The sequence below is a fragment of the Bos taurus genome, chromosome 3, assembly GCF_002263795.3.
Source record: "Bos taurus isolate L1 Dominette 01449 registration number 42190680 breed Hereford chromosome 3, ARS-UCD2.0, whole genome shotgun sequence".
NCBI classification, from domain to species: Eukaryota; Metazoa; Chordata; class Mammalia; order Artiodactyla; family Bovidae; genus Bos; species Bos taurus.
In genome coordinates this window covers 117,257,370-117,272,004 of record NC_037330.1, presented here as the reverse complement: position 1 = coordinate 117,272,004, position 14,635 = coordinate 117,257,370, and the positions used below count along the sequence as shown (strand labels likewise).

Sequence of the window (14,635 nt, the reverse complement as noted above, 5' to 3'; positions counted from 1 at the left end):
AATGCATCTTACGGGTGAGGGGCCTGGTGCCATTCTGAATTTTAAGACATTCCTTTCTTTCATTAACAGACTGCTAGTGACTATATAATATCCAGCTGAAGACTAGCAGGGGGGTACTCTTTCTGCCCCCTTCTGATGCCTATGTCAGAAGCTTTCTCTATCTCCTTTATACTTTAATAAAACTTTATTACACAAAAGCTCTGAGCGATTAAGCCTCGTCTCTGGCCCTGGATTGAATTCTTCTCTTCCGGGGGCCAAGAATCCTGGTGTATTCGCGTGATTCAACAACAACCTTTCAGATTCTACCTTTATTAAATATAATACACCAAATGTAAATGTTAAATAGGTAACTTTTAATCAAGCAATACCAGCTACATATTGAATGCTATAAACATTTTAAACATTTGAAGAAAATGCATATTTAAGTGTTCATCTTACTATTAATAAGACTCTAACTTTAAACAATATGTTACCTTTAAAAGTAAGCAATTAAAGTAATTTATGTTATCAGATAAAGCCAAAGAATAGGTCTTGAAAAGTGTTCCAATATACACTCTAACCTAATAGAACTTCTTACAAAATGAACATAATCAATACAGGGACCATTTCACATTTAAGGAAACAGTTTACCAGAGCACACATGGGTTCACTGTTCCTAGTGAAAACAGGGAACATACATCTAAACCTATTAATGCATCACAACAGTAATTATTTTGGAAACTTAAAAACATTACAAAATATGTATCTGTAGATCCAGTTTATCTGTTATGCTATGGCCCAATATAAAAGTCTTAAGATAACTGAAAACTGAAACTAAACTTCAGGTAAATTATATTTTTCACATATAAAATCATACTTTCTATTGGTCAATATTTTTAAAACTGACTTAACACAGATTTTTGAAATTGACACCATTTTTGTCTCTGCTCCAAAACATGCAGCTTCAAGTCTCTAAGTGACAAGTTTGAAATACAAAGTCTATAAACATTAAAAAGTATCTTTTAATTTATATAGAGATCTTTATATTGTCAAAACAACAGTTGCTAGATTTTAAGAGATGGCTATATAAAGTACAATATTACAAACAGCTAACCCCATTTATCGAGCCTATTTAACTATATTGTTTTGCTGTTACCACAATTTTTTTGTAAGTGCCGGAGAACATTCTCTGTAGAAAGGAAGTCATGCTTTCCAAGGAAATTCTAGAGGTCAAGAAAAGAAGAAACCAACAATAAAATGTTACACTAAATCCAAAATTCCGTAAAAGTACATAGTTATCAGTACACTCTATTACTAAATCAATCATTGTTAGTTAACTCATTTATCATACTTATATGCTTATATATGCCTGCCTGGTGGCTCAGGCGTTAAAGAATCCACTGGCAAGGCAGGAGACCTGGGTTCGATCCCTGGGTCAGGAAGATCCTCCAAAGAAGAGAATGGCAACCCACTCCAGTCTTCCTGCCTGGAGAATTCCATGGACAGAGAAGCCTGGTGGGCTACAGTCCATGGGGTCACAAAGAGTGGGACACAACTGAGCAACTAACACTTTCACTTTTCATACTTGCCATTAATTTCTACCCCCTACTAGGCATATCACTAAACTCAGTAAATACTGAGACGTGGAATACTAGATCATATAATTCTATTTTAATATTTGGAGGAATGGTCATACCATTTTCCACAATGGCTGCACTATTTTACACTCCCATCAGCAATGCACGAAGATTCCAATTTCTCCACATCCTCACCAACACTTGTTATCTTCTGGTTTTGGCAGGAGGATAACAGTCATTCTAACGGGTGTGCAGTGAATACCCCATGTGGTTTTGGTTGCATTTCCCTAATGATTAGTGATAATGAGCCTATTTTCATACGCTCATTGACCATTTGCATATCCTCTACAGAGGAAGTCTATTCAAATCCTTTGTGCGCTTTTAATCTGGGCTGCTGTGGAGTTGCAGGCGTTCTTTATTATGTTTTGGATGTGAGTCCTTGTCAGAGAAACGATGTACAGACACTCCGCCCGGTTCTGCAGGGTGCCTCTTCACCGCTGATGGTGATGCACCAAAGGTTTACATTCTGATGCAGGTTGTCTATCTTTTCTTGTCTGTGTTTTTGGTGTCATATCCAAGAAATCACTGCCAAATCCAACAGTGTGAGGCTTCTCCTCTATTCTTAGATTTTACTTCTCGCTCTTGGGGGTGTTGCTGAGGACCGCCAACACAGTACACTTTACTCTCTTCCCAAGTTACAAGGTGCTTAGAACAGCTGCAGTACTTAATTCTCTCTCAACTTACATGCGATTATTGTCATACATTAATTATTAGACCCTATAAAACACCATTATTCTTGTTTTATATAGTATTAGTTGATCTGTACATTTTATTCTTCAATTTGTCTGCATCTCTGACCTTTCATCTGAAATGTTTCCTTCTTTCTAGAAAACACTCTAGTATTTTCTTTACTACAATGGGTCTTCTAAGTAACAAATTGTCTTAGCTTTTAATTGAGTAAAAATAAATTTATTTCACATTTACTCTTGAAGGCTCTTTTTGTGAGTACAGAATCCTAGGTTGGTATTGACAGCTTGTTGAAAATCAGATGTCAGTTTGATTGTTGTACTTTTTCCCCTCTAGCTGCTTTACAGCGTTTTTGTTTTTCAGTTTTCCTGTGTGTGGGTGTCTGGGTGCAGGTGTGTACCGCGCTTTTATTTCTCTTGCTTATCCCCTTATTCATAAAGCTTTGAGGCTCATTAAATGGTTTGACTGACTTTCAGCAGCTTTGCACAGTGGTCACCAGGATCACATTCAGGCAGTTTTTCTAATGCACTGAGGTCTCTCTATTTTTCCTGCTTGGCATTTGAAAGTTTTACGAAATTTCTGATATGTTTTATCATTTAAATTTTTTTCAAATATTGTATATGTTCTATTTCCTCCCTTTTTATTTTTTGGTTAAAATTCCAGTTGCACAAATTATTAAAGGTTTTCTTGGTATATCTTTGTTTCTTCTCTTTTGGGTTTTTCACCCCTTTATCTCTGTGCTTCATTCCGTAATTTTTCTGACCTTTCCAATTGTCTAATATGTTGTAGAACTTATTAATTGAATTATTCATCTAAGTTATTCTGTTTTTCATTAATGGAATTTCCTTTAAAATATTTCCAGTTCTACACTAAAATTCTTAACCTTGTTTTCTGTCTCCTTGAACATAATACATCTGAATTAATTAGCTTTTGCTGTGCAACAAATAACTTTCACAGCTTAGTAGCTTAAAACAGTGAGCATCTGTTTAGCCTCTGATTCTGCAGTTAGCAATGGGCTAGACTCCTCTGGGTGATTCGGCTTCCCTTGCTTGGGCTCACTCATGCATCTGTGGACAGCGGCCAGGTTGGTAGGTGATCTGCCGATGTGTGCTAGGTTCTGTCCCGTGTTCTGGGGAAAATGGATGTAGAATGGAATGCCTCGGCCAGCCTCCATGTACAGCTGGCCCTGCATATCTTCGAGTTCTGCACTTGCAGATTCGACCAACAACTGACTGAAAATATTTGAAAAAAAATTCCAGGAGGCTCCTAAAAGCAAAACTTGAAATCTACTGTGCTCTGGCAACTATTTACAGCATTTATATTGTATTTACAACTATTCATAGTTATTTACAATTGTATTACATATTAGAAATAATCTAGTGATGATCTAAAGTATACAGGAGGATGTGTGTAGGTTATATGTGTGTCCCTTGGAAAGCAAGGAGAGCAAACCAGTCAATCCTAGAGGAAATCAACCCCGAATACTCAATGGAAGGACTGATGCTAAAGTTGAAGCTCCAATACCTTGGCCACTGATGTGAACAGCCAACTCACTGGAAAAGAGTGGGATGCTTGGAAAAATTAAAAGCAGGAGGAGAAGAGGGCAATGGGGGACGAAATGTTTGGATGGCATCACTGATTCAATGGACATGAGGGACAGGGAGGCCTAGCATGCTGCAGTCCATGGGGTCACAAAGAGCTGGACATGACTTGATGACTGAATAATGCTATTTTATATAAGAGATTTGGGTGACCTCTAATTTTGGTATCTGTGGGGGTTCCTGGAACCAATCTCCCATGGATGCTGAGGGGTGACTATAGTCTCTTGTCCTCTAGCAGGCATCCTGGGTGTCCCTAGGTGGCTGCAGTAAATTTCCGAGAGAGCAGAGAGAGTGATCAAGGTCTCTTGAGGGCTAGGCTTGGAAATGGCACAAGCAACTGAAAAGGTCAGTCTAGATTCAAGCGGTGGGAAAAGAGACTCCACTTCTTGATCAGAGGAGCTTCCAAGTCACACTGCAAAGGGGGCATGGTTATGGGGAAGGGAATGATTGTGGCTGTTTTTGCAAACCATCTATCACATGCTGTTATGGTTCAGTCACTCAGTTGTGTCTGACTCTTTTTGACCCCATGGACTGCAGGATACCACAGTGGGTTGCCATTTCTTTCTCTAGGGATCTTCCTGACCCAGGAATCGAACCTATGCCTCCTGCATTGGCAGGCGAATTCTTTACCACTGAACCACCAGGGAAGCCCCAATTTTCTCTTACCTGGCCCAGTAATTCATACTATCTTGATAGCTCTCTTGTGTCTTCAAGCAGGCATAGTCTTTATATTTATTCAGCTTTTCTAACTATTTGCTGTGGAAAGTTGGCTTTACTCACCCAGACAGCTATAAATAGGAACAAGGCCTCATCCATTATTTTGTAAACAGGGATTCTATGTTTGTATGTGGTAATTTAAAGTACATACACAAATTCTTTGAAACACCTTTCTTCAAGAGTGTGAATTCACACAGTGACTTGCATCTGACAGAATGTGGTAGAAATGATGGAGTATGACTCCTGAGGGTGGGTCACAAAAGACACTGCAGCTTCCATCTTGCTCTCTCTCTGATGGCTCTTGCTCTGAAGAAGCCAGATGCCATGCTGTAAAGACACTCAAGCAGCCCTACAGCAAGGCCTATGTGGTGAGAAATAGAGGCCCCTGCCAACAGCTGTGGGGAGAAGCCATCTCAGGAGCGGTCCTCCAGTCTTAGTCAAGCCTCCTGACGACCACAGCCCATGCCAGCACCCTGATGCAACATCACGAGTCACTAAGCTAAAAACACCCAGCTATGCCATTCCTGAATTCTGACCTGCAAACTAGGTGATGATAAAGGTTGCTTAAGTCAATTAATTTTGGGGTAACTAGTTTTGCATTAACAGTGAACCAAATCAGTATGCTTGCTTTAGATTTTGTAATATTATTATTTTCAATATAATTTTTACTTGAAAAGGAAATGGAATCCACAGCTTAAAATGTTTACTATTTAAATATGAAAGATATGACTGACTTACCTCTTATTGCTTCTTTTATTCCTAACTGGAAGCAGAGTTTTCCAAAACAGAGGAAGTCATTTCCACAATAGTATTAATAGATAAGCCATTCAGAAAACCTTTATGATTTACTCTTACTTCCTGAAGAGCATCTATAATGTGATCTCTATGCCAAAGGAAAACATACATGAGCATTTGTCTTTTCCAAAGTAGCACATTCTAAATATGGCTAAGTTATTGAAAGGAACTGTATTTTTATACAAACTTTTAAAGCCAGTTAAAATATAACTGTAGTCATTACCTGCTAACTTCTGGATGTAGTTCAGCCAGTCTCTTTATGATCTTGGTAAAACTACGCAGGTTCAATGTTTTCGGAGGTATGAATTGAATAGGTGTATCAGGTAATAATTTAGTAGACTCAATCTGTTTACAATTCTTCTTTACACCCTAAATAAACATTTTAAAGTTTTATTTAAATCAGTGATGATTACGGAGGCAATTCAGCCTATTCTAAATTAAAAAGTTACAAATAGTAAAATTAAAATTTCTAAACATTTACTTCGAGATACTTTTTTTTTCTACCAAGTAGATTTACTTGAGATGTATTCAGGGCAACTTGTTTTAAAAAATGCTAAACACACGGCAAGTATATGGGCTATGTTGAAATTAGCCTTTCTCAAAAAGGATTGCTCATCTGATCCACAGGACTCAGAAAATAATGTTAACTATTTTCTCAATTTTCCCTAAGATAGGACATAACCAGTTCTAGATGCACAGGAGAGAGGTTCATTCATTACATACAATGGATATCTTAGGCTTAGGGCATGAAGGCTTAATTCTTTTACCCAACCAGACAGAGAAATGCTAGTCTACATGGTAATTATATATATACATATCTTACAATCTATGTCTTATTTACTAAACATTTAATGAACAACCTATATGCCCAGCACATGCTGGCAAGGGGGGAAACTAGTGCTATAAAATAGAACCATCAGTTATATATCTTATAATTAAACTGAAGAGACAAAACTAAAATGATCAGTTAATTACTATTAACCATCCAAAATATCATCTACTTCTGCTTCACTGACTACGCTAAAGCCTTTGACTGTGTGGATCACAACAAACTGTGTAATATCCTTAAAGAGATGGGAATACCAGACCACCTTACCTGCCTCCTGAGAAACCTGTATGCAGGATAAGAAGCAACAGTGAGAACCAGGCATGGAACAAGAAGGGTTCAAACTTGGGAAAGGACTACGTCAAGGTTGTATACTGCCACCCTCCTTAACTTATATGCAGAGTACATCATGCAAAATGTTGGGCTGGATGAATCACAAGCTGGAATCAGGATTACACAGAGAAATATCAATAACCTCAGATATGCAGATGATACCACCCTAATGCAAAAAGTGAAGAAGAACTAAAGAGCCTCTGGATAAGGGTGAAAGAGAGTGAAAAAGCTGGCTTACAACTCCACATTCAAAAAACTAAGATCATGGCATCTGGTTCCTATTACATCACGGCAAACAGATGGGGAAAATGTGGAAACAGTGTCAGATTTCATTTTCTTGGGTCCAAAATCAATGTGGATGGTGACTGCAGCCACGAAATTAAAAGACGTTTACTCCTGGGAAGAATAGCTTTGTCAATTCTAGACATTTTGCCAACAAAGGTCCATATAGTCAAAGCTATGGTTTTTCCAGTAGTCATGTATGGATGTGAGAGCTGGATTATAAAGAAGGCTGAGAACTGAAGAACTGACGCTTTCAAACTGTGGTGCTAGAAAAGACTCTTGAGAGTCCCTTGGACTGCAAGGAGATCCAATCAGTCCATCCTAAAGGAAATCAACCCTGAATATTCATTGGAAAGACTGATGCTGAAGCTGAAGCTCCAATACTTTGGCCACTTGATGCATAGAGCCAATTCACTGGAAAGGACCCTGATGCTGGGAAAAATTGAGAGCATGAAAAGCAGGCAACAGAGGATGAGATGCCTGGATGGCATCACTGACACAACGGACATGAGTTTGACGAAACTCAGGGAGATACTGAAGGACAGGGAAGCCTGGCATGCTGCAGTTCATGGGTTGCAGAGTCAGACACACCTTAGTGACTGAACAACAACAATGCAAGTAGGCTATAAATTGTATGAAACCACTGTACATCCCATAAAAGTTCAACAAGAAAAGAGCTGACACTTTCATATCTAGAAGAAAATTCATGGTAAGATAATATATAATATTAGATCTCCCAAATCAGAATGTTATATATTTTAAACATTTGCCTACTGCCTTATCGCCTTCATTAGATTTAAGCTCTTTAAGTGAAGTTGATCAGTCCTGTCCGACTCTTTGTGACCCCATGGACTGTAGCCTACCAGGCTCCTCTGTCCATGGGATTTTCCAGGCAAGAATACTGGAGCAGGTTGCCATTTCCTTCTCCAGGGGATCTTCCCAACCCAGGGATTGAACCTGTGTCTCTCGCATTGCAGGCAGACACTTTACTGTCTGAGGCACCAGGGAATCACCTTAAGCTCTTTAACAGCAGATTTTTGTCTGTTTTGTTCATTGCTACTTTCCCACTGCCTACAATAGTGTACACAGTTGGTATACTATTTGATAAATAAATACTTCTGATATAATAGTTTAGGTAGCAGTTGAAACCACAGAGAAAATGGGTTTTCCAAGAAAGCCAAGTTACTAGTAAATAACAGTGTGTGTTGTTGTTGTGTGTTATTCAATGTCGTGTCCGACTCTTTGTGAACCCATGGACTGTAGCCTCTGTCCATGGGATTCTCCAGGCAAGAATACAGGAGTGGGTTGCCATTTCCTTATTGACTGAGTACACGCTCCATGACAGGTATTGTGTATTAAACTCATTTAATGGCAGAAAGTGAAGAGGAACTCAAAAGCCTCTTGATGAAAGTGAAAGAGGAGAGTGAAAAAGTTGGCTTAAAGCTCAACATTCAGAAAATGAAGATCATGGCATCTGGTCCCATCACTTCATGGGAAATAGATGGGTAAACAGTGGAAACAGTGTCAGACTTTATTTTTTTTGTGCTCCAAAATCACTGCAGATAGTGACTGCAGCCATGAAATTAAAAGATGCTTACTCCTTGGAAGCAAAATTATGACCAACCTAGATAGGCGGAGAAGGCAATGGCAACCCACTCCAGTACTCTTGCCTGGAAAATCCCATGGACGGAAGAGTCTGGTAGGCTGCAGTCCATGAGGTTGCTAAGAGTCGGGAACGACTGAGCAACTTCACTTTCACTTTTCACTTTCATGCACTGGAGAAGGAAATGGCAACCCACTCCAGTATTCTTGCCTGGAGAACCCCAGGGACAGAGGAGCCTAGTGGGCTGCCATCTATGGGGTCGCACAAAGTCGGACACGACTGAAGTGACTTAGCAGCGGCAGATAGTATATTAAAAAGCAGAGACACTACTTTGCCAACAAAGGTCCGTCTAGTTGAGGCTATGGTTTTTCCAGTAGTCATGTATGGATGTGAGAGTTGGACTAGAAAGAAAGCTGAGCACCAAAGAATTGATGCTTTTGAACTGTGGTGTTGGAGAAGACTCTTGAGAGTCCCTTGCAAGAAGATCCAACCAGTCCATTCTAAAGGAGATCGGTCCTGGGTGTTCATTGGAAGGACTGATGCTGAAGCTAAAACTCCAATACTTTGGCCACCTGATGCGAAGAGTTGACTCATTGGAAAAGACTCTGATGCTTGGAGGGATTGGGGGCAGGAGGAGAAGGGGACGACAGAGGATGAGATGGCTGGATGGCATCACCGTTTCAAAGGACGTGAGTCTCAGTGAACTCTGGGAGTTGGTGATGGACAGGGAGGCCTGGCGTGCTGCAATTCATGGGGTCGCAAAGAGTTGGACACGACTGAGCGACTGAACTGAACTGCACTGAAAGCTCACAACATTTGTGAGGCAGTAACACTTATCCCAATTTTAAAATAAGGACATTCAGACACGGAGGGTGGTAACTTGCCCAGCCCCTGATGAGTAGGTAGTAAAGCCAGGTTATGAATCTGTTCTTCTTAATCACCACTCTCTACCTCTTGTTATAGATAATAACTATTTTATAAATGAATGAATATAATGAAAAAATGTTAAGAATCTGAGAATAAAGGTGACAGGAAGCTGCTAGAAAAGTAAGAGTACAATTTAACAAAGATGCAACAAGAGCTGCCCTGTCCATAGACTTGAGGACAGCAGACTCCTGGCCTAGCCCACGGTGCCCTGTTTACAACACATGACCTTCCCTCTGCCAGCTCCATGGCCTGCTGCCTCTGCTGACAGGACCAAGAGTGCTGTTCCTGCCTGAACCCATGAACACCAAAACCAGGCTGGATCAGATTCCCTATCTAAAGAATGTGCAACTGGAACAGATGAGCTTGAACTGAAAAATACTGTAGAGTCAGAATTAAGCAAAATAAAGCCTCCTGGAGGGTGAGAGAAGTCATGAGCAGCAGAGAAAGCCAGTGTGCAGAGAGAGAAGCAGAAGAAAGGCACTTACAGGGATTTAGAGGCAAGAGACCAGGTGAGGGGCAGGGAGGAGCCACAGCTCCCAAAGCTCCAAGGTCAAGTCCCCGTAGCCCAACTGTAGTTTGTTTCCTTCCTTCCTATTATGGATTCAAGTTATGCACCAAAAACCCATCCTAAACACAAGTGTCACTGAGATGAAAGGAAAAGAGTTGCAAGAAAGGAATGACCAACATCAAATGGGCTAAATGGTCAAAATGAAGGGAGACAGGGAGAAAGACCAATGATAATGTCACTAGTGGCTATAGAAAGAGCACTGTAGATAAAACTTTAAGAGACTGAAGTCAGATTATTAGGATGAAGAAAAGGAACAATTAAAGAAACCCAGACATTGGATATAACTACTTGTTTGGGAGGTCTGACAGGAAAAACACAGAACAAATAAGGACGGTCATGTCAAAAGAATGAAAAGTCAAGTGGAAATGTTGGCAGGATTAGGAAGAGCTGTGCATAACTCTAAGTGGAGAAAGGCCTGTGAGTAGAACAGAGTCCCTAATGGTACAGAAAAACAATGGGATAACTCGAGGAATTAGCGGAAAGGATGGGATACGGACACAGGGAGAAGAGATCCCTTTATCTTACTTTCAAGGGAAAAAAACCTAAATTCATTTATTCAACAAATATGTTTTCCTTTCATCCATTTATTAAAAAGGGATTTTCTCTGATCTGTAGAGTCCAACTAACTCCAGTAAAAATCCAAGCAGGATTTTTTAAGAGATGGTGACAAGCAGAATTATGAGATTTATGGGCAAAGACAAGTGGAATAGCCCAAACAATTCTGGAAAAGAATAAAGTTGGAGGATTAATTCTACTTGATTTCAAGACTCACTGAAAGCTATAATAATCAAGATGTGTAGTACTGGTGGAAAATTTGAGAAAGAGATATAAGAGAACACTCTAGAAATAGATCCACACAAATATGGTCAATTGATTTTTGATGAAGGCACAAAGATCATTCAGTGGAGACGGGCTAGTCTTTTCAACAATGATGCTAGAACAATTCCACACACAAAACAAAAACACAAACCAAAAGCCTCCTCAATTTATATCTCACATATCATATAAAAATGAACTCAAAATCTTTGTGACCATGGGTTATGCAGAGGTTTATGTAGAAATGCAGAAACAACACTAAAAACACACTTTAAAAAAATTGATAATTGGAATTTGTCAACATTTAAAACTCCTGCTCTGAGAATGCACTATTAAAAGAATGCAAAGTACAGGCTGGGAAAAGTATTTGAGAATTTCATATCTATCTGATAGAGTTATCTTCAGAATATGAAAACCTCTGAGAACTCAGTAATAAAATGCATTAAGCTAGGTGAAAGAAGCCAGACTAATAAGGCTATATAATATTCTATTCATAGGATATTCTATAAAAGGTAAAATTATATTAAAAGAAACAGGAAACAGCAGAGCACAAGAGAATGTTTTGAAATGATGGAACTGATCTATACCTTGTTGTGGCGCTGGTTACAAGCCTATGTACATATGTCTAAAGACAGCAGAGAGAGTGAATTTTACTGCATGTAAATTAAAAAAAAAAACCGTACGACAAGCCTATAGGATGCCAGCTCTTTTGTTGAGCAGTACAGAGATAAGAACGAGTAAGTCAACTTCATCACCTTCCATGTGCCATTTAAAACCTCAACGAGGTAAAGAGGAGAGCACACATAATAAAGATGACTGTATTTTATGGTTTTAATAATTATGAGATAAGGTTAGCTGTGAAAAAAAGAGAATGATGAAAGTGTAAGTAGCCACTTACAGAGTAATACTGTCCTAGATAAAGAGATAAAAAGACTGCACAGAATTGGCCAAGAGCCTAGTTAAGGAGAAATGAGTTTCTCTGAAGCAAGGTCTGCAAAGATCTGTTTCCTCCAGGAGCAACTGGAGTTGTACAGAAGCAGCCTACTCTGGAGTCAATGTTAGAAACTATTCAGATTAATGTCCTTATTCCCATTTCATGATGCTGTCCTAGAGTTATTTGTCCTACAGAGCTGCTTATTGAAATATAGCATATGAGAAGACCATTTAAGGGCTTGATCAAGAAAACTAACCTTTTGGTCAAAAGGGAAGAACTCACTGTCTTGCTCAGACCCCGGCTGTCTCGGCCGAGTTCTGGGCAGTCTAGAAACAGAGGATGGTGAGCTCATTTCTTTGCTGGTGCTTTTTTCCAAATTACTGAAACTAACTTTATTTCCATTTTTGGAGGAAAGTGGTGTATATTCTCCAGGAGTTTTGACAAGCCGCACATTTACTGATTTCCCTTTTATTTCTATGCCATTCATTTCTTTCACAGCCATCTTTGCATCACTGTTTTTTTTAAAAGCAAGAGATGCATATCTAAAACATAAAAGCAGAAAACCAAAAGGTTCTTGTTAATGACTTTAAATGGCCTTAAACATCATTGTGTCACTATTGGCTAGCATGTATCTTTCACAAGAATAACTGCTCTTAAAAACAAAAAAGTCACTACACTTACCTTGGGATCAGAAAGAATACTTAAGAACACTAAAAAAAAAAAAACAAACTCAAAGATGGGAAATAAAAGACAGCATTTCTTCTGAATTATCTATTAATTTTATATAAAAATTTAATGTAAAACATTTGCAAAGCCAATACATGACAGAGTTATTACACAGATTAGTGTTCTCAGGACAATTAGTTATCCACATTAAAAAATTAAAATTAATCCCTATATACATAAATGTAGCTGAAAGATACATTGAATACATTGTAGGCTTAAATGTAAAAGGAAAACTTTCAAAACATTTAGCAGAAAATAGAAGAGAATGTCCTATGGTCTTGTACTGAAAAAATACATAGTCCAAAAAGAGTTGGAAAATATAACCAGAATTGAAACTTTTTAAGTGACAAGGCTGGGCAAGAGCCCTCCTTCTGAAAGTGCCAGCTCTAGACAGTGTAAATGGAAGAATATATTAACTCTGAAGGGCAGATGTCTTCAAAAGATGGGACCATGATAAATCTTTGTAACCTCCTTATATTTTTGTATTTAATTATATTTCCTAAATTTTCACACAGAATGTATAATACTTCAAGGAATAAAAATACATAGTTTCTCTTTTTCAAAGGATTCAGTAAGACACTAAAAGAATCTTTCACATCAAGTGTAACAGTAATAATACACCTAGGAACACAACACTACTTTTAATATACTGAAATATATTAACATATTAATGGGTCAAAAAAAGCATATGATCTTAAGTCTATACATTTAAGACAAAATGAAACACTTACTTTTAATAAATTTCAACCCAACTACAAATGGGATCCTTTTAAAATGTATTTTAATTTTTCATATCTGAAATAAAAAGCTATACTTGTTTGTGTTAAAACAGTAAAGGCATTTCCATTAAGCTATCACCATTCTTATTTGATTCTTTTGAATGCTCTGATGATATCACAAAAAAGGAAGTAGCAACATATGTATTAGAAATGACTACCTGTAGATAACATAGCCATCTACCTAAAAAATAAAGTATCAACTGAAAAGTAATTAAAATAAAAAATAATAAAATTGAATATAATTTTCTGAGTGCCCACTGCATGCCAGGCTTCATTTCTAAAGGCTTACTTATTTACCTCATGACAGTTTCACAGCAATGCTATGTAGGTATCATCATCCTCACTTTACCGACGAAGAGTCTGAGATACAGAAAGGTTCAGTAACTTGACCAAACTTATTCACCAAGTTGCTGATGGAGCTGGGAAGTGAATCCAAGCCATCTAACTGTAGAGCTTGTTCTCTTAACTAATGTACTCTACTGCCCCCCATGAAATGGTATGAAACAAGGTAACTGCAGAAAACTCAGAAATTCTCCTATACCTCATTAGTAGCATGTTAAAAAGTATAATGAAAGAAAGACTTGATTAAGAACAGCACCAATTAATGACTGCAGCTATCTGTCCATGTGTATTCCTCTTCTGGGCTATAAAAATGTTAGCATTAATTGCTTGGTTGTGTCCGACTCTTTGCGAGCCCAGGGACTGTAGCCCACCAGGCTCCTCTGTCCATGGAATTCTCCAGGCAAGAATACTGGAGTGGGCTGACATTTCCTACTCTAGGCTGCAAAATTCCTGGCTTAATCACCAAAGTTGTTGACATTCAGTACAGAGCGGGCCCCTAAAATTAGACCTACACACAGCAGACACCCAGCAAAGGTACATTTGTTGAATTTGGGAAACATACCTGTAATTAGGAGAAGAATCATAAATTGAAATGTCAGAAATTTCGTATTTCTGGAAATAAGACCTTAAATCAGCCTAAAAGAAGATAAATAAAAGTTTGTGAAAGGCAGAACAATCAAAATATGAACACTGATAGATCTGAAAGTGAAGCTCAAAAAATAAACCCTGGCATACCTCAGACACTGAAGGGCAGAGGCCACCAACGTGCATCAAGTAACCTTTATCTTTTCGTAAGGGCTCCACATTCTTTATTTCTGCTTGTAGATAAACATGATACACAGCAGAACATAATCATTATTGTATCAATATTTTAAAGAGAGAATGTAAAAATTGGTAAAGATTTCATTTTTTATTATCACAAAGATTATTATAAAGCTATTAGCAAATATCAGTACTAGGTTAGAGAGTAAGAGCCTGAAGCATAGTTTCAAAATTTCTGGGATTTAATCATACCATGTTAAAAATAAAGAGGTTGGATTGGTTGATATTTAGTCCCTTATGGCTCAAAAATGGATCAATAAC

The 14,635-nt window shown here is 38.2% G+C and overlaps 1 protein-coding gene across 5 annotated transcripts in view; it reads right to left on the bottom strand.

The window, feature by feature from the left end:
• Positions 1–332: 332 nt before the first annotated feature.
• Positions 333–14,635, bottom strand: part of RBM44 (RNA binding motif protein 44) — a 28,916-nt gene continuing 14,613 nt past the window's right edge. For 3 of the 5 annotated variants that reach the window (XM_059885246.1, XM_059885247.1, XM_059885248.1), the window contains exons 11-16: positions 14,288–14,370; positions 14,115–14,188; positions 11,962–12,247; positions 5,640–5,785; positions 5,360–5,504; positions 333–1,202 (exon numbers count right to left, since the gene is read on the bottom strand). In XM_059885246.1, the coding sequence (XP_059741229.1) occupies positions 5,381–5,504; positions 5,640–5,785; positions 11,962–12,247; positions 14,115–14,188; positions 14,288–14,370 (713 nt within the window). In that variant the 3' untranslated portion in view covers positions 333–1,202; positions 5,360–5,380. Of the gene's footprint in view, positions 1,203–5,359; positions 5,505–5,639; positions 5,786–11,961; positions 12,248–12,386; positions 12,416–14,114; positions 14,189–14,287; positions 14,371–14,635 lie in introns of those variants that run through there. The other 2 variants (XM_002686576.6, XM_059885249.1) reach the window with 2 other exon arrangements.